Below are 27808 nucleotides of genomic sequence, written 5' to 3'. Positions count from 1 at the left end.
GTTCTAAAATATGACTTATAATGGGTCTTTTTCTACGTCCCATCCGAAGGACTATATAGATACGCTGTTCCTTGCCAGGCTCTCTGTCCGGCGTCATGATCCCAGCCAGATTGCACAACATTCATTTTATATTCAAGTCATTGCTATTAATAATATAATAAACGAATGGAACACGGATTTTATTGTACTGAACATTCAATTAGGCCAGGATATAATTAAGCCTACAACATTAAAATATACTTTTTTTTATTTTCCAATTTGAATCTGAGGACCCTATGAGTCATGAGGAGGGGCACAGGGGAATATCTGCCGCTGTATGTTTTAATTAGACGTCCTTAAAAGTCCTTAATTATGTTACATTTTCGTGTATTTATGACATGCTACGGTTTCAGTTACTGATCTCCGATTAAACAATTTACATATACATATAGGCTATTATTGGGAATCTGATTGGTTGATTAAGATTAATGTCTGTTTTTACGGGACTTGTATTGGGATACCTTTCAGATTATAAAGTGGCACACTTAGTGACTTACGTCTTACTTACAGTGATCAATCGGCTGACTTCGTGTGAAAATAAAATGGTTGAGAGATTATATGTCATCATCATGTTAACTCTCGAATTCCGACATGACAGGTCAACCTGAACCTTTTCAGGTGCACCTGATAGTCGAGCGCACTGACAACATTCTTGCTCATATCCACGAATTCTATCAACAGAGAAGACTTGGTTATCCAGTTGCATGAAAGTATAAACAAAGTATTTATCCGACCTGGCCTTATCATAACTTGACCAGTTTCTAAGTGGGTCACGTTGAAAAGTTGGTGCACTGCATCAATATAGCTGATAATATTGTTAGTGAGTGGATCAGGCAGAGTAAGTTAGTTCAGCAAACACACATTGCAATAATTTGCTCATGTTGTTAATCAGATTGGCTAAATTATAACTGAAGAACTTTTGTATTCTTCGGGCTTGTGAAGAAATTACCCCCCATTCCTCCATTGCAACGGACATTACAGCCACCGGTATGCATTCATTATAAAAAAGCCTTTGAAGATGTCACTGTAGTATGCGTGCATAATATCATTCATTATATTACAGGTTAAATGTGTTATGTATCCCTGACTATGCAGATGTGCACGTAAAACACCCACATTATGACTTGGATTGTTGGATTTATTAATTAATATTTTTCTCAGTGAATTATATCATAGAACTAAAAGTTATGAGAATATTATGCTGAAAAGTAAATGAATGGCCTGCAATGAAGAGTAAATTAGTATGAACATGTCTAAAGTTTATTTTTCCTGGCAATTTATAGCATGATATGATTATGAAGGGGTTTTGTGACTGTTTTGTGGTGTGGGGGTGTGGGTGGGGGTGGGGTGAGAGAGAGAGAGAGAGGTTTAAGGTCCACTTGACACAAACTAGGTCATTTTGGGACTAACATATGGTGTTAATTTTATTTCAATAATTCGCTTGCGCGTAGGGGTTTAAGCAGTAGGAGGAAACCGGAAGACCCAGAGAAAACCCTCGAGGTTGGACAGGCGACCCTACTCCTTGTCACGTACAACCGGGGATTCGAAACCACGCCAGTTGACTCAATGGCAGGCCTTATGATACAGCACACACGTGCTAACCATTCGACCATCCATGGGGTGGGGTGGGGAACATGATTTATTAATCAGTGCTGACCTGCTTTTTATTTTGGTACAGATAATACACATATATGTAATTTAACAGTATTCTGGGGCAGATCTGGCCTACATGTACATGTATATATGAAAAGTGAGGACACTGAAGATCTCCTTTGCTGCAGCGAAGCTATCATATAAGATCAGTTAAAGAAGCCTACAGGAGTTTTGCATTATATAGATTGTATCGGAGGGGTGCACCCCTTTTTGCGAACCCAAATGATGATAGTGGCTTTAAAGCAAATTGCAATGATTAAAAAGTTTTAATATTGAAGGCATTCATATCTTTAAAAATGGACGATTATAGCCTCTAATGTGTCTTGTTGAGAACAGCAATATAGATCTAAAAAGGATTCACAAATTCCATATGGCACACAATTTACAGATTTTCATTAGTTCTCAATGTACCCCTATTAGTCAACACATATTTTGGTGGTGTAAATACCAAATGATGTCCTCTTTGTCACTATAACTGAATGAAGGCTTGTAGATTTTGATATTTTATATTCATATTTTTTCTTTACATACAGAAATAGCAGATATGTCAGTGTTATTGAGATTAAGACCATTGGGTCTGTTACAGTATTCAAAAACAGAAGTTAATGTCTTTTCTAAGAAACTTGAACTATCATTTTGTGTTGCAAGTAGTAATGCCACACGACACAAATATTCAACTAACAGTGGAAGAAACAACGGAACTGCTGTGTTTGACTATGAAAAAGAAAGGAAAAATTTCAGACTAGATGTACCAAAATATTTTAATTTTGCTGCAGATGTCATAGATAGTTGGGCTGAAAAAGAAAGAGTAAGGATTTTCTAAGACTATTTATTTATAAAACTTCAAGACTTTTGGTCATGCAGTTTGTCATTAAGTCAAGTGGCATGGTTTAAATTGGTTTTGATCCCACACTTGTACCTGACAAAGAGTAGGATCACTGGCTTCACCTTGTGCGTTTTCTCCCACTGTTAAGACCCCTATGATGAAACACCATTTATATAGTTGTCTTGTCACCCTGCCCACTGGTACGTCCGTCAACAATTGGCTTGTGAATTTGATAGAGGCTACAGATTTGAAAGGATTCTTTTGAAATTTGGTGTTAACCCTATTAATATTCAGTGTTCCGTTCCAGAGTTATCCACCTTTTGTCAAAATCCTTGGGAACGTGATAGAGGCTAGAGTTTTAACAGATTCTTTTCAAATTTTGTGTTAAGCATTGTGGTCATGTGATGACAAATCCCATTAAAATTCAGCACTGTGGGATCTTTTGTGTCAGAATACCATGTGAATCAGATATAGAGGCTACTGTTTTTAACAGATTCTTTTCAAACTTGCTGACAAGCATTGGGGTCATGAGATACTCACATTCTGTGATGTTCCATTCCAGAGTTGCCTGTTGTGCTGAAAACCTTATGAGTGCAATAAAGGCTATAGTTTTTTAACGCATGCATTTCAAATTTGGTGTAAAGCATTGTGGTCATGTGAGGACTAATCCTATTGATATTCAGCATGCTGCAACTTTCCATTCTTGCGCGCTACAGTTTATGCCAGAATTCTTAAAAATTTGTAGTAAAACATTGTGGTCAATGGAAGATGAACATTCTTGATAATCGACAGTCCATGAGGCTACAGTTTTTAACAGATTTTGTGGGGAGCTTTAGGGTCATGAAATGACGAACCCTATTGATGTTCAACGTTCCACGATAGTCAGTGTTTAAGATTTACTCCCCCTTTTAAAAAAAAATCTTTTGAACATGACAGAAGCTGCAGTTTTTAATGGATTTTTTTTAAAAATCTGGTGTGAAGTATTGTGGTCATGAGAGGACAAATCGTATCGATATTCAGCTTTCTGTGATTTTTGTTCTAGAGTTATTTTGCCTTTGCTGAAAACCTTGTGAACGCTATAGATGCAACAGTTACGACAGAGATCAGATTTCTTGAAAACATCTCTTATCAAAGTTGGTCAACATCCAAGTTTTCCCTTCGATAAGCTGCTGTTGAAACATAGCTGCTGTTTGGGCATATTTCCATGCATTGCATGATTATCTTAATTATTCCTAGCCAGCTATCTTTATTTGTGGTTGATGTTATATTTATGCTGTAAAGACAGGGAAGCGTGATATAAGTATACCAGCATTTTGGTGGATTGATGATAAAGGAAGTCAATTACAATGGAATTTTCAAGAATTATCGTCTAATTCCAAAAGGTAATAACTAATGGTATAATATGGTATGTTATAATTTCATGGAAAGACTGGAAGGATTTGTTATCATAAATGCTCCTTTAAAAGATTTTTTTGTGCATTTGATGTAAAGCATGCAATTAAACTATCACCAGCCACATTAATTTCAGTGTTTTTGTGGGTTCTCTGGGTTGAGTGCAATCTGATTAAAACACAGATCCTATTTTGTTTCCTTTTTTATAGTTCAAAATCTCGTTTTACTTGTCTTTACTACACTAGGATCTGGAAGAGATAAGCCAATGAAACGGTCTGTTACAACGACTTCTTGGCGTGCCATGCATGGAATTGTGGGTAAACTACTAGAAACATCAATGCTGATCAATTAATCAATGTCTACCGTCATAGGGTCAAAAGCCGCTTGTATGATGCCTGACACAACCTTCGCGTACAACTTGTCAGATCTTCAGTGAAGGCCATCGAAAGTATAAAAAAAATGAAATGAAGAATAGATCTGTATTTGAATCAGATTGGGTTGAGCGGGGGTGAGGGAAGGAGTGTACTCCCATGTAATTCTTAATAATTGTGACACGTACCACATTCTCGTCCTATTAGAGAATTCTGCATACAGCACTGTGTGACCTAAATCATACAAGTAGTGGAGTTATTACACTGATTAATCATACTATATTATTTTACAGGGTAGCTAGATTATTAACAGAAGAGTTTGAACTATCAAAGGGAGATAAATTAATTCTTATATTATCTCGGATACCAGAATGGTGGTTAATTAATTTAGCATGTATTAGAGCAGGTTAGTCTTATTATTAACTGCTGGGTTTTTTTTCCACCACTTGTCACTGCTTGTGATTAGATGGATAACTAAAGGATTAACCCAGCCATGTCAGATTTGAATGAAAATGGTATACATGTTTGTTATCAACCCAAAAGACAATAATTCAAATTTTGTGTCCTACATACACATATGTATGCCGATTTTCATCAAAACTGGAGATTGTTGAGTTAATTTTTCCATTTGTTTGGGTGATTTGAATAGAATTAAGTTTTTGCAGAAACTGGTCTTTCTTTAGGCCTGAAATGTTATACAGACATTTATTTAAAAAAAAAACAAGACCATAATCAACTCTTGATGGCATTGAATAATCAAGATTTTAACTAGATTAGAACGGTTCGTCATTTAAAGATTTAATTTAAAGTAGCTAAGTCCGTAACTCAATATCATCCAAAATCTTCGACATTGAAAACACAAATTTTTTTGCAATTTAAATCAGCATTGGTGTTGTGATCTTACCTGGAAAAGATGGGCTTCTGATATCCAATATTTAAGACAAAATAAACATTTTACCATTGGTACACAAATCGTGTACCATAATGCGTTTCAGCGCCATTTGTAACAAGGTGCTCAAAGAATGAGTCTAGACATATTCCACAAGTCATGTCAAACGGTGATATCATATTCTTATTTGGAGAGCATGCGCAATAAATAATATCGGTGTTGACTGGAATAACCAGACGCTAGAAACTGACTTGCGTATTTCGCCGAACGTAACTGATGACAATTCACAGTAAAACGGACACGATTGAATGTAAAACAGTTTATATAAATTCATATTACATTATTATATGTGTTGCGACTCATTTGTGCCAATTTCTAGGTCCAAAATATTAGCGATTTAGCTCCTTTAAGAATGGGAAAGCGAGGCTAAGTCTTGAATATACCAGTGCCCTGGTTACTACAAACAGTGATAACTTGGCTCAGAGTGAAGTAATTTGAATTTAATTTTTTAATATTTTCATTTTACATTATCTATTTTTGAGCTATTAGAGCAAGAATGGTCAGCTCTTTATCTAAATCTTACATAATGTATCTTTAAGGAATATATATTTGACCTTACAGGTACCCAAATTTCCTGAGATTTTTGTTAAATTTGATTTATTTATCTGTTGTTTTTGAAAAGGTATTATTTTAAGTGCTGGTACAACCTTACTAAGAGCTCATGATATTCAACATAGACTGCTAGCATCACAAGCTAAATGTATCATTACAGATTCTAATATAGCTGATATGGTTGACAAAGTGAGTGAAATACTACTAGTCTAGAAAAAACGCACCTATCACTACAGATATTGTCGGACATAATCCCTCTTGTTTGATTTTGTCATTTTGTCCAATCAAAGTTTTTATCTATGTTTTTAGCACACAAAGTTCAAAATTTCGGGGTACTACTCAGTAGTTCATTAATGTTGACATTTTGTCAGATATAACTAAAGTCATTTAGAACATCAAGAGGTTAAGTATGGTGGCCCATGGTTATCATATTATAAATACTTGAAAACCCCCTCAAAAACCTAATAAAACAATATGATGAAAATTACACTAAAAATAATGATTAAGCTAAAAATGATAATTACACAAAAATGATAATTACACAAAAAATAAATAAAGCTTAAATTAAAATAAATCATTTAAAAAATTAAATTAAGCTCAAATTGTTTTTTGAAAAATAAAAAGGAATAAATAAATGTAAATCAAATATTGAAATGAAAATAGAAAATTAAGGTTATTTTTGAAAAAAGAGTGAAATAAATGTAAACAAAAAAACTGAAATGAAAATAAAAAAAAAAAAGTAAAATGAAAGAATTGTAAATTGAAAACTGAAATGAACAAAAATTAAATTAAAATTCTAATAAAAAAAGTAATCTGATACTTGTGGGGACAACTTTCCCTCATAGCACACTGCATGGCATATGTCCATCTTATTTAGCCCAGGCGGTGTAGAAAAGTAGGTCTTTTAACCCCTTTCAATATTGATTTATCTGATATATAATTGTGGGTGAAGGGATGGAACCTAGGAAATCCTGGGTTAATGTGACAGGACCTTACTCACTGAGCTACTGGTGCTCCCTCTAAACGAGATGAACCACCAGACTGTGAAATGTATACACAATGTTATTAATGAAGATTGTAGTATATTGTACCGCAAATATAAAATTACCTGCTTTTTGAATTGTCGAAAAGTGTTATACGAAAATTTTGGGGGAACGAAACCATGCCACATGCCTCAATGACAGACCTTATGATCTAAAATGCATGCATTGGACCACTAGACCACCCAACTACACACTCTCAATAGCATAGATAACTATGTGGCCACCATAGTATTGTTATCATTGCTGTTCATCATCTAACATTCTGGTCATTTGTCCATCGTAAACAATATTTATTTTTGATTTTTCTTTAGATGAAGGATTTTTACTGAATTTTATATATAGGAAGTACTGGCGTAAACAATGTTTATTTTTTATCTTATCTACAGAGGAGGGATTTTTAATGAATTTCATGCATAGAAAGTACTGGCATACATTATACTTTGTGTTGTATTACATATTGGTGTAAGCTATTGCGTATGTCCATAGATCGATATCCTAAACAAGTATTTATTATGTTAAAACAATTAGACAAAATCAACAGGGTTCGTTGGGTGACAAAGTTCAGAATTATGTTATATATTCCGAAATGATCGGCAATTTTAACATGTTTATAAGAAAAATTAAGTTACTATTATCAGATATAAACTTACAAGAATGGTCAGCTGAATTATCAGAAAGTGAAAGTTTAATAGATTATTGCATATTCAAAATAAATCTAGTTCAGGAAGCTTATTTATTGTCAAACATTCAATATAAACACAGAAGAAATATTAGAAAATTTAGGCTAAATATATTACCAACATATTTGAGTTTGCATAGACGAAATCAAACTACTTTTCCATTTTATCCATAACATCCATCAATGAGATGAAGATTTGTTTCATTTCATGCTTGAATGCATAGAAACGAAGAACACCAGAAATGTTTGTTTTGAACATGTACATTTGGTAATATCAGTCATTGTAACTTCCTAAACCTGTCAAATTCTAGCGGTCCTTGTATATTATTATCGATCTCCAATTATATAGAAAGGGTCACCAAGTATCATATATGAATTGCTGTAAATAATTATGCCCATGCCAGTTGATTGTTTGTAAATATAGCCTACCCATTTGCATATTTCCTAGTACCAGAAGTATACTTATTTATACAGATATGTTGAAATTTAATAACATAAACACATATTTTAAAAATTTTATAAATCTATCATCAGACTTGCTTATAGTTTTTATATGTTAAATATATCAGAATAGGAGAATTGTATATAAACCTCCAATTGTCAACAATTAATAATTTTGTAATGAATCCCAACTTTTAAAATATAATTGTACATATCATTTTCTAGTTGATTCAAACTTGTAACTTTTGGTCTTTGACCTATATTACTGCAATAAACATATTCTATTCTATTCTACTGGCATAAACAGCTTTATATCTTTTCTTCAGTGTAAGGACTTTTAAGGAGTTTCATATAAGTGCCTGTTACTAATTAACATAAGATATATTAACATTTGTGTTTTGTGTAAATCCAGGTGATTGATAATTGTCCAGATGTATTAAATAAAGTTGTAGTTGCCGATAAAACGAGGTAAATGAATTTTATAACACTTACAATAGTTTATTACACTGCGACTTCAACAAGATTTCACAAGCCGTTATCAAGCATATATAAAACACAAATATATGAAATGAAAACATACTGATGTATCAAATCATTTTAGATAGGTATCTATATACATACCCACAAAAATATTAAATATTAAAGATATTTTTGACAAGAAGATACTACGAGTGTCTGATAGAGCAAATTGGATATTTTCCAGTGTATTGTATGTTTATATACTTCAGGGATAACTGGAAGAATTTTAATTTGCTGCTTCAAAAATATGACAACAAATTTAAGGTAGCTTATATGATCTTTTTATTTTTTGTAATTGTCCTTTGACTTTCTTTACATCAATACCTTTACTAAGTTCGTTAATGAACATTTCTGCTCAGGGTCAGCAGAGTGATAAGCAATTTGATTGGTTGAGACTTTGGAATACAATAACTCTCCTTCTAATTGAGCCACAATTTCCACATTTGATGTAGGTGTTTATTAGGTGAATGCTTTGACGGAGTTGGAAGATGACAATTTTGCTATGGGTAAGCAGGGATAAGCAATTTGATTGGTTAATGCTTTGGGACATGATAAGTTCAGTTCTAATTAAGTGAGAGTGATGAAACTTGGTGTATAGTTTCTTCACATCAATACCTTGACTAAGTTCGATAATGTACATTTTCTGCTGAGGGTAAGCATAGCGATAAGCAATTTGATTGGTGGAGACTTTGGAACACAATAACTCTTCTGCTAATTGAGGTAGAATGGAGTTCGATGATGAACATAAGCAATTTCTTTGACTTTGATTCTGTCTGATAGAGAGTGATGAAACTTAGTGTATAGTTGATAATCAGTTTGATTGTTCGATACTTTGAAAAAGATAGATGTGGAATTAATTAATATATATTTGTTTCATCTATTTATTTCGGTATTTTGGCAGGGGATATCAGCCTCACTGTTGGCTTGTTTTTCTTTATATTATGCCTACATGGAAGTGTCGTGTCACTTCTTTATTTCAGATTATAACCTCTTCTAGAGTTATTGCCCTGGATCATTTTGTAGAATTTTGTGAATACTCAAATGAAAAAAAGTTATGATCTGATCTGTTTCAATATACATTATCCTGCTCAGTTTGACTATTGGCTGATCTAGAGGGTCGGATGGTTAATTGTTCTAATGTGCACTTTAGTTCATAGGTATGCCATATTTTGAACCAATGGCATGGCTTGAGGTCACACTTGTATGTGACAAGGAGTAGGATTGCCTGTCCAACCTTGTAGGTTTTTTCCATGTCCCCTGGCTTTCTCCCACAGCTAAAGACCTCTATGTGCAAGCAAACTATTGAAATAAAATTGAACCATATGTTAGTCCCAAAATGACCTGGTTCATGACAAATTGATGTTAATCCTTACCATGGCTAATCCTTACCATCTTCTGTTTCTAGGATGTACAAACATTATCCAGTGAAACAATGATGTTATTTTTTACCAGCGGTACAACAGGTGCACCAAAGATGGCCGAACATACACATTCAAGTTATGGTATAGGTCATAAAATCACAGCAGAGTTAGTATATATATTGTTCTGGTTGCCGGTCGTAGTTTACCTAACAGCTTATTAAATAAAAACAATCAGTTGCTTTTGTCTGCCCACTTTTATTGTCGTAAATCTTTTCCGTCCATCTGTTCACTGGGCTGCAGAATTGGCTAGAGAGAGAAATGGGGTTTGACGTCCACTCGACACAAACTAGGTCATTTTGGGACTAACATATGTCCTTTTGCAGTGGGGGGGAATCGGAGGACCCAGAGAAAACCCATGATGTTGGACAGGCTACCCTACTCTTTGTCACGTACAAGCAGGGAATCGAACCACAACACTTGACTCAATAACAGAACCTGTGGTTTCATGTGCACGCGATAAAGCAAAATTTAAGACGTAAGTGATTGTGTTGTTTATCAACACAGACAGCCAAAAATGAAACTAATATATTATGTCTCTGGTTGCCATTTGAGGGATTGTAAGTCTCTTGCAAACTACAATATTGTGGAAGTTGAAAGGAATATCAGTACAAAGATATGATGAATTGAAAATTTGTCAACATTCAGCATTCTCTGTGGACAATATAAATGGAACATGGTCAAAACAAGCCAGTGCCATTTATAATCTTATCTAAAATCTTTTGATGGGCCTCTTTTAAATCAAATGGAATCCAAGCTTGGGTATTTTGGTTTCGTTTTCTTAATTAGATGTTAGATAATTCACTTAAGTACATTTTAGCATGGATATTAGGTCTTGTCCAAAAGATGCATTTGACAAAATTATTTAATCACATAATATGTATACATTATTTTAAAATTGCAACTTAGGTCATACAAATTTGAAATTTTGTTCTTTGGGAAAACCTGTTAAAATTTTGCTTCCTATTTCTTGAAAAAAAAAAGAATTTAAAATTAAAAAATGATTTTAAGAGCACTTTCCTCAAAAGCTCATTATTCCAAGAGGATATATATTTATCAAGACCCGAAAGACCTTAGAATTAAATTGGTATAGCCTTAATTTGAACTTTTCTTTGAATTTAAAGGTATTTCTTGAGACTAACTTCAAAGGATGTGATTTGGAATATGTCGGATACAGGTTGGGCTAAATCTGCTTGGAGTAATTTGTTTGCTCCGTGGACTAATGGTTCTTGTGTATTTATTCATCATTCAGTGAAATTTGATGCTCGAGTCATGCTTCAGGTCTGTATGATTTATCAAAAAAAGAAATGAAAAAAAAATGGAAATCTTACAACAATATGATGTTTACCATGCATTATTCCAGTGACCTAAACGAAAGAGAGAGAGAGAAATGGGGTTTAACGTCCACTTGATGACCTAAATGAAATAAACAAATATAGCAATATTTTTGTTTAGTTTTTGGTGCAGCTTTATAAACACCATGTATAATGAGGCGTGGTGTCATGTCTAGTTCGATAACTATTTTGATGATGGACTGTGATGTTTTACCATAGAATATTAAAGCTTCAACATTCTTGAATAAAGGTTAAATATAAGACCCCACAGTATCAAATGTACTTTAAGTAGATATAATCTGGTCAAATCAGTATTAAAATCAATTAACTCTATCTCAGGTTACAGCAAATTTTCGTAGCAGATAGTCCATTCTACATGACAGTTTATTTTATACCCGAATGTGCTTCCTTATATTATAACAACACTCTTTACATTAAAATATATTTTTTGATATTCAGTTTGTGAGTAATCAGTCTGCAATTGTTGCATCCTTAATAAAAATTATCTTATTAGTTCTTATATTCTTGTTTTTGCTCTTTCAGAATTTATGTAAATTCCCAATAAGTCATTGCTGTACAGCACCAACAGCCTACCGAACAGCAGTCAAATTACCACTATGTGAATATAAATTTCATAGTTTGAAATATTGTTTTGGTGCTGGTGAACCTGTTGTAAGTTTCATTTTTTATTTCGTTTAGTTCATTTATTTCATTTCAATTATATGAAATGATAAATTGTAATAAATATTATCAGTATCTTTAAGAATCTGATGATATATGTGGTGTATAATGCCAAACCAATTTAATTTTATCTCTTCAGGGTTGTGATGAATAAACGGCCACTTTGGTTTCATGAACAATGTTTTGTTTGTAATTTCAAAACTTAAAACTTTGAACTAAATGCTATTGAGAAGAACAAAAATTCATTTGTTCGTTTCTCTGGATGAAGGCCTGACAAGGAACTGTCTTGTCTTTCGGATGGGATGAAAAACAGCCCTGCACATAAAAGAACCCTTGACAGATGGAATTTGGAATATGAATAGGCCACAGAACAGCTGTCTGGGCAAAATTTTCCTCATAGCACACTGCATGGCATATGCCTGTCTTTATTAGCCCTGTCAGTGCAGAAAAGTAGGACGTTAAACCCCGTTTCATTTCATATTAGTGAGGCCTATTGAAATTTACACACAATTACAATAGGATGGGATTTCTGTTCTTCTTTATTCATTCAGAACTTTTATCATTGCTTTTATTTATCAGATTGATTTTCATGGCCTTTGTATTGCTGAACCTTTATTTTTTGTACTGTTTTTATATTTTAGAATCCGGAATTAATAGAAGAATGGCAAGATGGAACGGGTTTAAGATTATATGAAGGTTACGGACAAACTGAAACTGTGAGTTGATTTACTTATATTTTAGAATTAAATTAGCTTATTTTTATATTATTTACAAAGGAATTATCTTGGTTTTGTTCTCTTAATCAAATTTTAAATAATCAGTTTGATTACCAATAGATTTTAGTGTGGATTAAACCATGAAAAATTTGATATTATCTGAAAAATACAATATCATGCTCTGTGACTAAATGCAGTGTTCACCAGTTAACTTATTTCCAAAATGAGCAACTTTTGTTAAAGCTCTATTTTGAAATTGATGGGGATAGTGGCATTAATCCATGATCTCGCATGGAAATCAACACTTTGTACTCTAATGTCAAATAAATCACTATATATAAGTAACAATATAAGGCATTGATACTACAAAAATTTAATAACTGGCAATGTATTTCTTGGATTTTAATCATTTTTTTAAAGTCCTGATCTGATGCACCATTTTAGCGCTATAGGGATAACTTGCAATAAATCTCTAATAGGAATGAATATCAGTCCGAAAATGGTTCAATATTTTGATTTTGTTTTCCTAATAAGATATTAAATAATCAATCTGATTGCATATTAGTGTGGATTGAACCCTGAGAAATTAGATTTTTTAGCAAAAAATGCAAAGTGTTTTCTATTTAATATAGACTTTTCTCTGTGGAACTAATTATCCTGGTATGGAATATAGAGCTGGTTCTATGGGCAAACCTCCTCCTGGTTACGACTTACAAGTAGGTAAAACTAGAGTTACCTCCCTTTACTAAAGATTCATCCAAAAATATTATTTAACTTCAGGGGGGAGGAGGGGGGGATGGAGCATTCTGTTGATATTGCAGACAAAATAAATGTTTCCTAAGAAACTTGCAAGAAGAGTCAGCCATTTATGAGAGGCAGGTCTAGCGTAGGGTAAAAATGGAAGGACTAAAAAGGATATTTGCAGCCCGCTATTCCTCTGGTTATTTATTATATATATATATACATATAAATATCTACATTTGATATGATCGTATATGTTTTTGTCATCTTCTGTAGGTCTGTTGGTCAATCTGTCATAGGCCTCTCATTTCCATAATTTGACAGTCGATCAATTTTGATATGGCAGACTTTTGCAAATTAAAATCATATACATGTACCCTCTTTATTACTATCATAAACCTTCAAAAATCATCAATAATTATCAACAAATCACACAATTTTGATTCTTTATTGATGACTGTGTGTACTGTTTTATTGTATTTCAACACATCAATCATGATTTGTTACTTTCCATGTGGGGGCTTGGTTGGCCTAATGGGTGTGCGTCAGATCATAAGGTCTGTCATTGAGTCAACTAAATATAGTTGAACCATGTGTTAGTCCTGATTTAAATCTACTTTGTGTCGAGTGGATGTTAAAACTCCATTCCTCTCCCTGTCTCACCTGCCATGGCTTCTGTAACCTCGAAATTGGGAGTTAAGGGATTAAAACTAACCATAGGATTAGTATGTTTGCTTCTTGTGTGAGTTATCTTTTTAGGTTCAACAATCAGTCTTTGATTATGATGTACTTATGGCATATTCTGGGTACTTGGTCTGTATCATACTTTGTAACAAATGATGTTGTTTATTTTTCTCATCAGACCATTCACCTTCTTGTAGCCTGGAAATCTCTTCATCATATAAGGATGGGATTGGTTTAATAGACAATTTGATTGCTTTTTAAATTTTTCTTATAAAGAAATATTAGTTTTTGAGTGAACACATTTCAAATTGTAGGCAATGACCAAATCAATACTGCCAAATTCGCGAACACTGTTTAAGTAAAAATTTAGAAACAAAATCTCTTAACACCAATAATTGTTATAACAACAGACGTTCATTAAAAAAAGCAGTCAGATTTCACCCTACACCCTTTTACAAATTTATGTTTGAAAAATGAATTTCGATATGACTTCTATTGACTACACATTATGTTTATTGTTTCCATCTCATAAACTGTTCAAGTCATATCTTTATGAAACTTTCACACATTAACCTATTATAACGAGATTTAAACATACATTATGCAAGAGCTAAATCTATCTATTGCAGGTCTTTCTTTAGGCCTGAAATGTTATCTAAACTATTAATTAGACATAATTAACTTATCCAGACCGTAATCAACTCTCGATGGCATCGCTAGTCTGTGATATTTACTGGATTGGAATCTGCTCAATGCTCATTGATGATTAAATCAAAAAATGGATTATCAAAACTATGTTTTTATCGTACCGACTTTATTAATGATAATTGAGGCTAGGCCTAAAATTCAATTGCTAAATTCTCGGTTCAGAGTGGATCAATTTGACTGAAATTTTCAGCAAATTCCCTTTACATTATCTAGTTTTTAACTATTATACTGAGAACTGCCAGCTCTTTATCTAATCTTCCATAATGTATCTTTAATGTTTTTTTTGGAAAGACATTTAATGATTTTTTGGAAACACATTTAATGATTTTTTGAAAACACATTTAATTATTTTATGGAAACACATTTAATTTTATTTTGGAAACACATTTCACATAGTTTTTGATATTTAAGCATGCTGGATGTTTATGATTGCATTTTCTTGATGAAAGTGCCCCTTTAATGTATGTTGATAAAAACAATTCCTTATCTTGAAATTGTATTGACCATATAAAATCCAATGAAAATTTAGTTCATGATTTATGCATGACTTGCTTAATTCTTTATGCTGTTATTAGTTTGGGAGAAAATTCGTTATTTTTGAGACCAAAGTAATTTAATTTTTAGTTCTTCTGTGTCTTAAATAAATAACCACTTGAGTCTTGTGGGTAATGTTTCAAGACATAAAAATTTGTCCTAAGAGTTTTTGAGAAGAGCGACCAAGTATATTTTTATTTTTCATTTATTTTTTTCCCCCAAGAAATAGGAATCAAAATTTAATAGGTGTTCTAGAAGAATAAAAATTTAAATTGTGTGGCCTTAACTATGTTGTTGACAAGGAATAGAAGTAGCAAAAGTTATCTAGATCAGCATATTGATTCCTCTCAAAATATGGTTTCTCCCTCCGGGCCTTATTGTATTTTTGTTAGCATACTGACCGACTGCTCTTGTTATTGTTGGCTGATTGACAACGAATATAGCATTATTGTCAGTTAACAAGTTTTAAATAAGCATTCAGATGTTATCCGTTGTGGATTTAGGTAAGCAAATCATTGTCACCTAACTGTCGTTAATCAAATAAAGAATTTATGTGTAATGAGTACATGAGACACAGGATAAGTTTGTTACGACAAGCTTATAGGCATGGTTAACCATATATTATTGTAATCTTTAAATAAAACCACTCTACCACTTATATATCAGAGATGGATTGTGGACACTCCTACATTCTTTGATTATAACATCAAACAAACAAATATTTTAGCTTTAGCTTCTAATTTTTTAAAATTCCTGGGTAATCCCCAAAATTGACATTGGTGTCTTCATCTTGGCTCCTGCATTGCTAAAATTCCCGAACACGCCCCTGACTATCTAATAATGTGGTGGCATCTCCAAGTGTTTTTTTCCATTCCAGTGGGTCTTATTGCTAGGAAGTCGATAACCTAAATTGGGCATCATCAAACAATAGCAACTGGATCATTCTGCTCCGCAGACCATATTCATTAATCGAAGCCCAAAAATAACCTTTTATGAGAATCTTGATAATCTTGACTTAAAACTTTAAATCATGAGGTTTGCACTCAGTGCTGACCAATTTTAACTAAATATTCCGAATATAACTAAGGGGGTTGGGTAGCCTAATGGTTAACATGTGGAAGGGTTGGATCATTGAGTCAAGTGGCGGGGTGGGGGGGTATCTAGTGGTTTAATGCATGTGTGTGAAGTTATAAGGTCTGTCATTGAGTCAAGTGGGTTTTATCCAGGTCCTCCGGTTTCCGCCGGTGATTTTTGAAATAAAATTGAACCATGTGTTAGTCTCGAAAAGACCTAGTATGTTTTTTTCTAGTGGAAGTTAAACCCCATTTCTCTCACTCTCAGAATATAACTTAAAAGAATAATAGATGGTATATTGTTCTCCAAATGAGTTTAAACCATCCTTCCTTTCTTCAACAGATCTGGGTTATATTTTTATCAAGTAAAAGCTTTTATCATTTTGCCCCATATTGTCTAATTATCAAACAGTCAACTGGAGTGTTATTAATTTTCCTGCCTAAAAATGTCTGAAGACATCTGCTGTAGTGTTGTATAATAATATAGATTGGTAGTGATATATTGTTTAAACTATCTTTTCCTTATTATATGGGTTCTGTAATTTCATAGGCTCATATTGAAATGCGGTCATTTAATGTTGTCATCACTGTCTGTCTCTCCGTCTGTCATCTACAATTGTTTGTGTATGCTCCAGGCTCCAGAGGCTAAAGTGATCTTCTGATTTACTTGACATTTCTGCTATTGTTATTGCCCTTCATGAATATTATATTACATTATTGACAGTATATATATTGTGACATTGTCTAGATGGATATTATATTATTTGCAGTATATAATGTTGAGTTTTTTGTGTAGATAGTTGATGATGAAGGGAATATTTTACCACCTGAACAAGAGGGGAATATCGCTGTCCGCTGTAAACCAGATAAACCAGTTGGACTGTTCACTAAATATTTGGTAAATATTCTACACTTTACAATTAAGTATAAAACGTTACTACATAGCAGAGGTTTTGTATTTCTAGCAAAATATGTCTGTAATATCTTAGAGGTAATAATATAACATAGGTTTAATAAAAACAACAATATTGGTCATTAGATATTTATGACAATCTGATTAAAACACAGATCCTATTTCATTTCGTTTTTTATAGTTCAAAATTTTGTTTTACTTGTCTTTACTACGCTAGGATCTGGAAGACTTGTTACATTACCAGCATTTTGGTTGAAGTGAGGGATAAGTCAATGAAACGGTCTGTTACGGTGATTTCGTGGCGTGCCATGCACGGAACTGTGGGTAAACCACTAGAAACGTCAACGCTGATTGATTAATCAATGTCTGACATCATAGGGTCAAAAGCCGTTGAGTACAACTGGTCAGATCTTCATGTAGTGTAGGCCATCAAAAGTATAAAAAAAAGCGAAACGAAATATAGATCTGTATTTTAATCAGATTGTTATTTATTATTGAGTTGAACCTATTAAAGCCAGAGGAAATGGACATGTTTACATGCCAAGAGGTTTTATAATTCGAGCAAAATGTGAGTCTGTAATATATACATAGGTTTAATAAAACAAAAGTGGTCACTTCCAGATTGTACATGACAAGGTGTAGGTTCACCTGTCCAAAATCGTGGGTTTTTCTCTGGGCCCTCCGGTTTCCTCCCGCTGCTAAAGACCGCAGCCTCACTTTTCCCCTTATATGACTGGTTTTTGCCCATAACCTGGGTTGTCTGTAGGACTGAGTAAATGGTCATGTCTAGCAGACCAGATATCTATAAATATTAAATGTATGATTTTGAGCAGCTTTATTGGTATTCTTTCAGGATGATTCAAATAGAACTAAGTCTGTGTTTGTTGGAGATTTTTATCTAACAGGAGATAGAGGTAAAGTAGATGATGATGGCTACTTTTATTTTATAGGACGAGCTGATGATGTCATACTATCTGCTGGGTAATGAACTTTTTGCTCATTACACTTAATTAATTCTTAGCCAAAATTCTATCCTGATTAACGCCCCTTATTATTTTATTTTTTTATATTTTTTTTTTACATTCTAACTCACTTAGTCATCTGGCACACTATCGCCACCAGGAAACCCATCAGGAGACGAACACCATCAAGACTTTTTGCATTATTGCGTTCTTCTTGTAAATCCTTGTTTTGTTTTTCAATTTGAATGAAGTCTGTATTATTACAGGTCCCCGACTGTACAATAAATTTATTTTAAAGACTTAGAAACATTTTATACTTTATTTTAAGACCCAAGTGAATCAGTGACATTTATTACAATCGTGACGTTGATACAAAGAGAAATTAGGTATTAAAATTGGTAAATTTAGACACTTTTGCAAATGTGAAAACAAACATTGAAATAAAATGGGAACTATTTGAAAATTTTGGTGAATTACAATAAATATTGGTCAACTTGACAGAAAAAAATGAGGGTGGAGACCAGGTAAAATTTGTAATTCCATGTCATCCATCTGATTATAGTGCCTTGATAGATGAGTTTTAACTGCATTGATATAGTGCCTTGATAGATGAGTTTTAACTGTGCCATTATAGATGAGTTTTAACTGCATGGATATAGTGCCACTATAGATGAGTTTTAACTGTGCCATTATAGATGAGTTTTAACTGCAGGGATATAGTGCCACTATAGATGAGTTTTAACTGCAGGAATATAGTGCCACTATAGAAGAGTTTTAACTGTGCCACTATAGATGAGTTTTACACTATAGATGAGTTTTAACTGTGCCATTATAGATGAGTTTTAACTGCAGGGATATAGTGCCACTATAGATGAGTTTTAACTGCAGGGATATAGTGCCACTATAGATTGGTTTAAACTGCAGGGATATAGTGCCACTATAGATTGGTTTTAACTGCAGGGATAAAATGCCACTATAGATTGGTTTTAACTGCAGTAATATAGTGCTGTTAAAGGTGAGTTTTAACTGAAGTACCATATATTTATTATCAGATATCGTATTGGACCTTTTGAAGTAGAGAGTGCTTTGTTAGAACATCCTTCTGTGTTAGAGTCAGCTGTAGTTAGTAGTCCTGATGATACTAGAGGAGAGGTAATAACATTTTATCTACAATATACTTGGGAGCTACCAGTGTGTAGTTGAGGCAAAATTATTTCTCAATCATCTGAGTAATGTATGAAGTAATGAACATAGAGACATGCATGGAGTGGCATATGATTAATATATTATTTATCTTATTGTGTGTTGGCATATGATTAATATATTGATTATTTTATTGTAGATTGTGAAAGCATTTGTAATACTTACTGATAAATATAAAACCACCAACCAATCAGATTTAATTAAAGAACTACAGAACCATGTTAAACAATCAACAGCTCCATATAAATATCCTAGAAAGGTACAATTATTTCTTACATATAAATATCCTAGAAAGGTACAATTATTTCTTACATATAAATATCCTAGAAAGGTACAATTATTTCTTACATATAAATATCCTAGAAAGGTACAATTTTTTCTTACATATAAATATCCTAGAAAGGTACAATTATTTCTTATCTCGTACATATAAATATCCTAGAAAGGTACATTTATTTCTTTCATATAAATATCCTAGAAAGGTACAATTTTTTCTTACATATAAATATCCTAGTATGGTATGATTATTTCTTACATATAAATATCCTAGTAGAAAGGTATGATTATTTCTTAGATATAAATATCCTAGTAGAAAGGTATGATTATTTCTTAGATATAAATATCCTAGAAAGGTACAATTTTTTCTTACATATAAATATCCTAGACAGGTATGATTATTTTTTACATATAAATATCCTAGAAAGGTACAATTATTTCTTACATATAAATATCCTAGAAAGGTACAATTTTTTCTTACATATAAATATCCTAGAAAGGTACAATTATTTCTTATCTCGTACATATAAATATCCTAGAAAGGTACATTTATTTCTTACATATAAATATCCTAGAAAGGTACAATTTTTTCTTACATATAAATATCCTAGTAAGGTATGATTATTTCTTACATATAAATATCCTAGTAGAAAGGTATGATTATTTCTTACATATAAATATCCTAGAAAGGTACAATTTTTTCTTACATATAAATATCCTAGAAAGGTGTGATTATTTTTTACATATAAATATCCTAGTAGAAACATATGATTATTTCTTACATATAAATATCCTAGAAAGGTACAATTTTTTCTTACATATAAATATCCTAGAAAGGTATTATTATTTCTTACATATAAATATCCTAGAAAGGTACAATTATTTCTTACATATCAATATTCTAGAAAGGTATGATTATTTCTTACATATAAATATCCTAGTAGAAAGGTATGATTATTTCTTACATTTAAATATCCTAGAAAGGTACAATTATTTCTTACATATAAATATCCTAGTAGAAAGGTATGATCATTATTTACATATAAATATCCTAGAAAGGTACAATTTTTTCTTACATATTAATATCCTAGAAAGGTACAATTATTTCTTACATATAAATATCCTAGAAAGGTATGATTATTTCTTATATATAAATATTCTAGTAGAAAGGTAAAGGTATATTTGTTGCATTAAAACACATATAGATATCCTACAAAGATACAAATATATTAGGAGCTGCATTTGCCAAGTGATAAAGGTGCTTGCTTACTAACCAGGAGGTCCCGGGCTCGGGACTGGTGTTGGCCAAGAAAGTTCCCTGGGTCTTGCAGGCGTGGTTTCCTCATATCAGTGGTGTAGGATGAAGGGCATGGCAAAGAACAGCATCTAGATGTTCGAAAAAGACAAAAAAAAACCTAGGGTAATAAATTTCCTAGGAATATAGCATAATAGAGTAATTTTTAATGAAATTTAAGAGGCACTGTTGTAGATTTGAATATGATTGGCCACAGTTCGGTAGCCGATATAGACAAGCTATTGTCACCTATAAGTGTTAGTTAAAATCTTTTTATGGGCCCCCTTTTGTTCCAATTGAATTCAAGCAAGGAGATTATCTGCCTCAATTTCATGCCAAAAAATACATTTATACGATTATGCCACTGAAAATTGGATATTAAAGAATTGAAATTGGATATTGTCTGAAAATTGCAAATGGTAATCAACAGCTTCAAGATTTACTAATAATCCCAATCACTGGTCAAACGGTCATAATTGGATGAGGTTTGTGAAATTTTGAAGAATGTTTCACTTTATTATATTTTACAGATTGAATTTGTGGAAAATTTACCAAAAACTGTGAGTGGTAAAATAAGACGAGTGGAATTACGAAATAAAGAATGGGGAAAAAATTGATATTTTGGTTGATCAGTTGCCTTACATTGATTGATGAGTATTGGTTAATACTATCCTGCACACATAATCATTATGTAACACTCCCTTTTGTTTTATTCATTTTATTGATTTAACATTTTTAATAGCAAAGGGTGAGTATATTGAAATCAAAGAAAATTAGAAGACTTCCAATATTTATGTCCAATTCAAGAAAATGATCTTTTATTTTCTTTATTATCAACAATAACTAGGACTTTGTTGAAGGATGTATTCAGTAAAAAGACACTTACGTTACATTTGTATGGAAGTTCAACAGAGCTGCAAAATAAATAGATAGAACTCAATGACCATTGAATACCGCTCGGGTTATTCAATGGTTCAAGAGAGTGTCAGGAATACACTCGAGTGTACCATTGAATAACCTGAGCAGTATTCAATGGTCATTGAGTTCTTTTTTTATTCTATAACTACATGTAAATCTCAAAATACACTGTACTATCCATATTATCAAAAACAAAATCACAAATAGCGTTAAAATTCGTCATAGGTTCCGCCCTTTTTTCGTTCTTTTTTTTTTACAAAAATTGTGGTTCCTAGTGTTGACGTCATTACGGTTTGACGTAATTCTGAAAGTGACGTCATTCTGGACAAAAGTAGTATGTGTTGAAGTCATTGAATACAACCATAGGTTATTCAATGGCAGTATTCATTGGCTGTATTCAATGATATTTGCTTGTATTTGCATGTAGTTATAGAATAAAATGTTTAATTAATAGCACATAATGCTGAAACTTAAATATGATGTATTTTCCCATTTTTATATGCTCGCAATGGGATTTGGTTAACCTAGCAGTTTATGCATTGACCTAGGAACTTCAAAGTCTGTGACCCAAAAATGTATGTGATTGTGTAGTTTTAGTTGGTGAGCTACAAGCTCAAGCACCTAGCACTTTCAAATACTTAAGCTTAATGTTGATGCACCATTGTATGCAATTTCTAGAACACATCAAAAGGTATATATTTTTCTAAACTGAACCCTTATTTTTTGCTGTACCTTCTCTTCTTAATCCTAAGCTTTAGGTTCTTAGATATATGTTTCCGGAAGAAAAAATGTAGGTAGGTAGGTAGCAAATAAACACCATTGGTGTTACAGGTTAACAGTGCAGAAATGAACTATCAGTTTTTAAGGTAGGTGCATTTTTTCCTAACGGGTTTCAGAATTTAATTATCATATAACTTGTTTTCTTTATATTGGTGCAAAAGGTAGAATATATACCCCTTCTACAATATAAGTGAAATCTATATCAGATTCTTTATTTGTTATAGCCCAAATCAGGCATTGATGATTACATCAGTGCTTAATATTATATATTATACTCATTTTTATACACACACATTGAAATGTGGTCCTATATTGTCATGGCCCCCGTCCGTCCGTCCGTCCGGCGGTTCGGCGTCTTGTGGACGCTCTAGAGGCTTAATTTAATTTCCAGTTGACTTTAAATTTATACACAGTGTTTAAGGTCATGAGACGAAGAAGCCTGTTGATTTCCGATAATTACTGTCAGAGTTATGGCCCTTGATCACTTTGAAAAATCTGTGGACGCTCTAAGAGGCTAAAGTTAATACCCAATTGACTTTAAATTTATACACAGTGTTTAAGGTTGTGAGACGAAAAAGCCCAGTGATTTTCAATGATTTCCGATAATTACTACAAGAGTTATGGCCCTTGATCACTTTGAAATAATCTTGTGGACGCTCTAGACGCTAAAGTTAATATCTAATTGACTTTAAATTTATACACAGTGGTTAAGGTTGTGAGACAAAGAAGTCCAGTGATTTTCAATGATTTCCGATAGTTACTACAAGAGTTATGGCCCTTGATCACTTTAAAAAACGAAAGTTATCATTGACTTTAGAGTGATACACAAAGTTTAAGGTCTTGACACGAACAAGTATATTGATTTTCAATGAATTTTGATAATTTAAACAGCTAAATCCATGATATTACATGTTTTGTATACAAAACGTTAGCATGGGGCAGAACTGAAAGCCAAACAAATTCTAATGATTTTCTGATAATTAATGAATTGTCAATCTTAATCAGATTTTAGTATTATAAATGTTTCATTACCGACAATAGAAAACATATGCCACAACTCTTGTTGACTGCTCGGATGACTTAGCTGCTGTGGGCATATGTTTCGTTGCATGGCAACCTATCTTATAGTTAACTCATACATTATGCATCAGTTTATGTTGATGATTACACCAGTGTCTAACATTATACTTTTTTATACATGTAATTTACTCGTGTTTATACGTCAGTTTATGTATTATATATCTGTTTATATTGTTATATTAACTCTTGTATTAAATATCAGTTTATATTGTGATATTAACAAATGTATTATCTATATCAATTTATACTGTTATATTAACACTTGTATTAAATATCAGATTCTATTGTGATATTAACTCATGTATTAAGTATTAGTGTTTATATTGTTATATTTTTTTGTCTATAATTTACCAGAATTATATATTGTTATCTTTTATATATATTTCAATAATTAAAGCCACTGATAGTCATTTGCATTTTTTGAAAATATCAAAAGTTTCAGGGCTTAATCCACCAACATATACAAAGATTGATTATTAAACAAATCAAAACAATAATATCGACTGTGCATAATAGCACGGGCTTGGATTTAATGAGATGAAAAATAGGCCCATCAAACGATTTATAGGTGGCAGGTGGCACTATATCATCTGTAAACTGCAGAGGATGTTGAATGTTGTGAACTTTTCAATTGTTCATAATTTTTATTTGTAAATACTGAACCGAATTGAAGAATTACTGATATTCCATTTAGAGATTCAACTACATGTATAACGGTATTGTAGTGAAGGGAGTTCAAAACCCTCAATTGAAAAGCAGCAGATATATTCACCAGCTTGGTTTAATATAAATTATGTTACACTAGTATGATATATTGTTATGTTTATATATGAGACAAAGTTAAAAGTGGTATATTATGCTGCTGTAATCTGTGAAGAATTGTTTGATTTATTTCTTTTTAGTGGAATTTACTTTTTTAAAAAGATAATAATATTGTTTTGCTCAAATCAGAATATATGTAAATGATTATATTAGTTATATTAAAAATAAATGATTGAGTCAAGGGCTGTTGGCAGAAATATTGGTAATACATGTAGAAGATTAAAAAAAACAAGTTCTTTTCAACAAAGTCTCCAGTCATTGTTGAATTGCTCAGTGAGTAAGAGATTGGCTCAATATACCCAGGACGTCCCGGCTTCAATCCCTGTGTTCGCCAAGAAAGTTCCTCGGTATTTTCCAGCGTGATTTCCCCTTGTGCTGCAAGATAATGTGGTTCGATCCCGGTGTTGGCCGAGACATTTTCCAATCTGGTTTGCCCTTGTCAGTGTTGCAGGACGGGGAGTCTAGCAAGGAAAGTGTCTAGTCGCTCGAATTGTCCAAAAATCCGGCGCCCCATGTACACATTGGCATGTACCAATCTGTTTAAAACACAGACCCTCTTTTGTTTCGTTTTTTATAGTTTTAAATTTTGTTTTACTTATCTGTACCACACCACAGTACACGCGTTCTGGTTGATGTGAGGGATTAGCCAATGAAGTTGCGTACAGTGCATGGAACTGGGTATTCCACTAGAAACATCAACGCTGATTGCTTAATCAAATGTCTGACGTCATAGGACCAAAAGTCGCTCTTATGACCCCGATGCGACCTCCCACTACAACAGGCCAGATCTTCATGTAGTCGAGGTTATCGAAAGTATAAAAAAAGCGAAACGAAATATAGATTTGTATTTTAATCAGATTGGGTATGCACATAAAAGAACCCTTCTGTACGGGCAAATTTCCCTCCTAGCACACTGTATGACGTATGCCCGTCTTCATTAGCCAATTCGGCGCCGAAAAGGATCTGTGTTTTATTAGCCCAGTAGATGCAGAATAGGATCGTGGAACTGTCGAATTCAACGAGTAGTTCGCATTGGGCCAATGCTATAGAAAAAAGTCTTAAGTTATTTGTAATATATTTTTGTTCTTTCCAGCAGTGAAACATCCATGTCTATAACATCCAAGCGATGGGGTGAACATGTATAATCCTTATATTACTATGTTTGATTGAAAAAAATAACACATTAGAACATCATAATATATTTGATAAGCTTTTATTAAACATCAAATCTGTTGGGCAAACATGGCAACGCGAAATAAATACTACTTAATAAGATTGATTAAAATTTATTCTTGAACACTGTATGCTCTAAGATCAAACTAATACCATGGCTTTGTTCCAAACATTATCTGATGTTTTGTACTGCAAAAAGAAAAGAACATGGTTAACAAAAATGGTGGTCAACAAAAGCAGATCTTGTTTTGGTTTGTATGGTGAGAAACAATTCCAAACGGGTACTGCTGGTGAAAAACATAGGGAAGGAATTTTATGAGTTATTACCACCAATATAACTTTACTGACATGTTGTGTTGAATATGCATGTTGTCCTAAAATATAATACATTGATTTAAACACCGAATATAGTCAACACCAGAGTCACACAAAGGTACAGTAAAAAATATTTTTTTGGGTCCTAAAAATTATTATAACTGAAGTTTACAATGGTTTCTTCACGGCGCCATCTTTATCTCTCTTTGACAGATTATAATTGTGCAATCTTTTTCGTACAAGTATACATATGACGTTTAAAATACATGTGAACGATTTGGTATTTTGTGCATTTAAGGCCAATGTTATTAGGTTCAGATCACCTGATTCAACGATCAAAATATACTTTATTTTAAAAAAACTTTATAAATGATTCTGACAGGTCTGGAGACAAAAGATTGTGATTGTATGCACTCGTTTTGAATGAAATGGTTCAATACATTTTATATATCGAAACTTTTTGACAGAAAAATATCAGTTTTACTTGAAAAACATGGGCAAAGCGACCATTGGTAGACGTAATATTATATAATTGTTACACAGTAAGCAGTGTTCTATGAAAATAACATCCCAATTAGACTCAATATACGCACATGAGATACAATTCCAAATATACTATTCAAAAAAAGTAGGGGATATTTGATTTAGGGGGCATAATACTAAAATATGCAAATTACTACGAAAAAAGTCACTATAGAACCTAACAGAAGAAACATTTCCAGTTACATGTGACGCCCAAACGCACCAATAGCTACCGCATGGAATGCAGGTGATGCTTGGGATCATCATGGGGGTCCAACCCAAGATTTGCACGACTCTGACTTTGAATGTTACAGTCATTGTGGCATTGAATTCCAGGGTGGAAACATCAGTTTAATTGTTTTAGTGACCAGAAAACAAATTTTGATATGCGTCGGCTTACCCAAAATGAAAGGTTACGTGCCCTTGGCATGCTACAGATCGGCACAACACAGGCGGTTGTGGCGCGGACGATGAATGTTTCTCAGTCTGTCATAAGCAGGCTATGGTCCAGATACCGTGATACACAATCTGTACAGGACAGACCACGCTCAGGTCGACCAAGGGCGACAACTCAAGCCCAGGATCGATTTATCCGTACCTTGGCCTTGAGAAATCGTGTCATCACAGCAAATCAGATCAGTGCTCGTCTTCAAACAGACACTGGTGTGAGAGTGAGTGGCCAGACGATTCGGAATCGACTGCATAGGGGTCACCTTCGCGCCCGACGTCCTCGCGTGATCCCTTGTTTGAGAGATCATCACATTCAGGCAAGACGTCGTTGGTGTAGGGATCGTCAACACTGGGATAATCGACGCTGGAGCAATGTGATGTTTTCAGATGAGTCAAGGTTCACTATTGATTTTTTGGACAGACGTAGGAGGGTGTGGCGTCGTCGAAACGAGCGCTTCCAAGACGTTAACGTCATCAGACATGATCGATTTGGGGGTGGTTCTGTTATGGTGTGGGGAGGCATCACTGTTGCTGGAAGAACGGCTTTACATGTTGTTGCAGGGCGTGTTACAGGCCAGTACTACCGGGACAACATCTTGGCAGTCCATGTTGTGCCGTTCGCACGACGTCATGGCCGCCGTTTCATCTTCCAGGATGACAACGCAAGATGTCACAGGGCCAGGATCGTTACAGGTTACCTCCAACAACAGAACATCACCACATTACCTTGGCCAGCACTGAGTCCCG

The 27808-nt window shown here is 33.3% G+C and overlaps 1 protein-coding gene across 1 annotated transcript; it reads left to right on the top strand.

The window, feature by feature from the left end:
* Window positions 1–616: 616 nt before the first annotated feature.
* LOC126811446 (acyl-coenzyme A synthetase ACSM3, mitochondrial) lies at window positions 617–24779 on the top strand. Its single transcript, XM_050537084.2, has 17 exons — window positions 617–877; window positions 2226–2500; window positions 3800–3900; window positions 4575–4687; window positions 5853–5971; window positions 8358–8413; window positions 8674–8728; window positions 9870–9991; window positions 11007–11163; window positions 11760–11888; window positions 12539–12613; window positions 13246–13329; window positions 17150–17251; window positions 18120–18247; window positions 19281–19380; window positions 19571–19690; window positions 21532–24779. Exons 2-17 carry the CDS (start codon window positions 2237–2239, stop codon window positions 21616–21618), a joined length of 1812 nt encoding a protein of 603 aa, XP_050393041.2. The 5' UTR covers window positions 617–877; window positions 2226–2236; the 3' UTR covers window positions 21619–24779.
* The last annotated feature ends 3029 nt before the right edge of the window (window positions 24780–27808 follow it).

This window comes from Patella vulgata, chromosome 2, assembly GCF_932274485.2.
Source record: "Patella vulgata chromosome 2, xgPatVulg1.2, whole genome shotgun sequence".
NCBI classification, from domain to species: domain Eukaryota; kingdom Metazoa; phylum Mollusca; class Gastropoda; family Patellidae; genus Patella; species Patella vulgata.
This window is presented reverse-complemented; position numbering and strand designations above follow the sequence as displayed.

Bases quoted from the DNA above. Each gene is read 5' to 3' on its own strand.
- LOC126811446 (XM_050537084.2), top strand. From the start codon at position 2,237: ATGTCAGTGTTATTGAGATTAAGACCATTGGGTCTGTTACAGTATTCA. The intron at 5,972-8,357 runs GTGAGTGAAATA...GTGTAAATCCAG, and splicing joins TAGCTGATATGGTTGACAAA to GTGATTGATAATTGTCCAGA. The intron at 9,992-11,006 runs GTTAGTATATAT...TTGAATTTAAAG, and splicing joins GGTCATAAAATCACAGCAGA to GTATTTCTTGAGACTAACTT.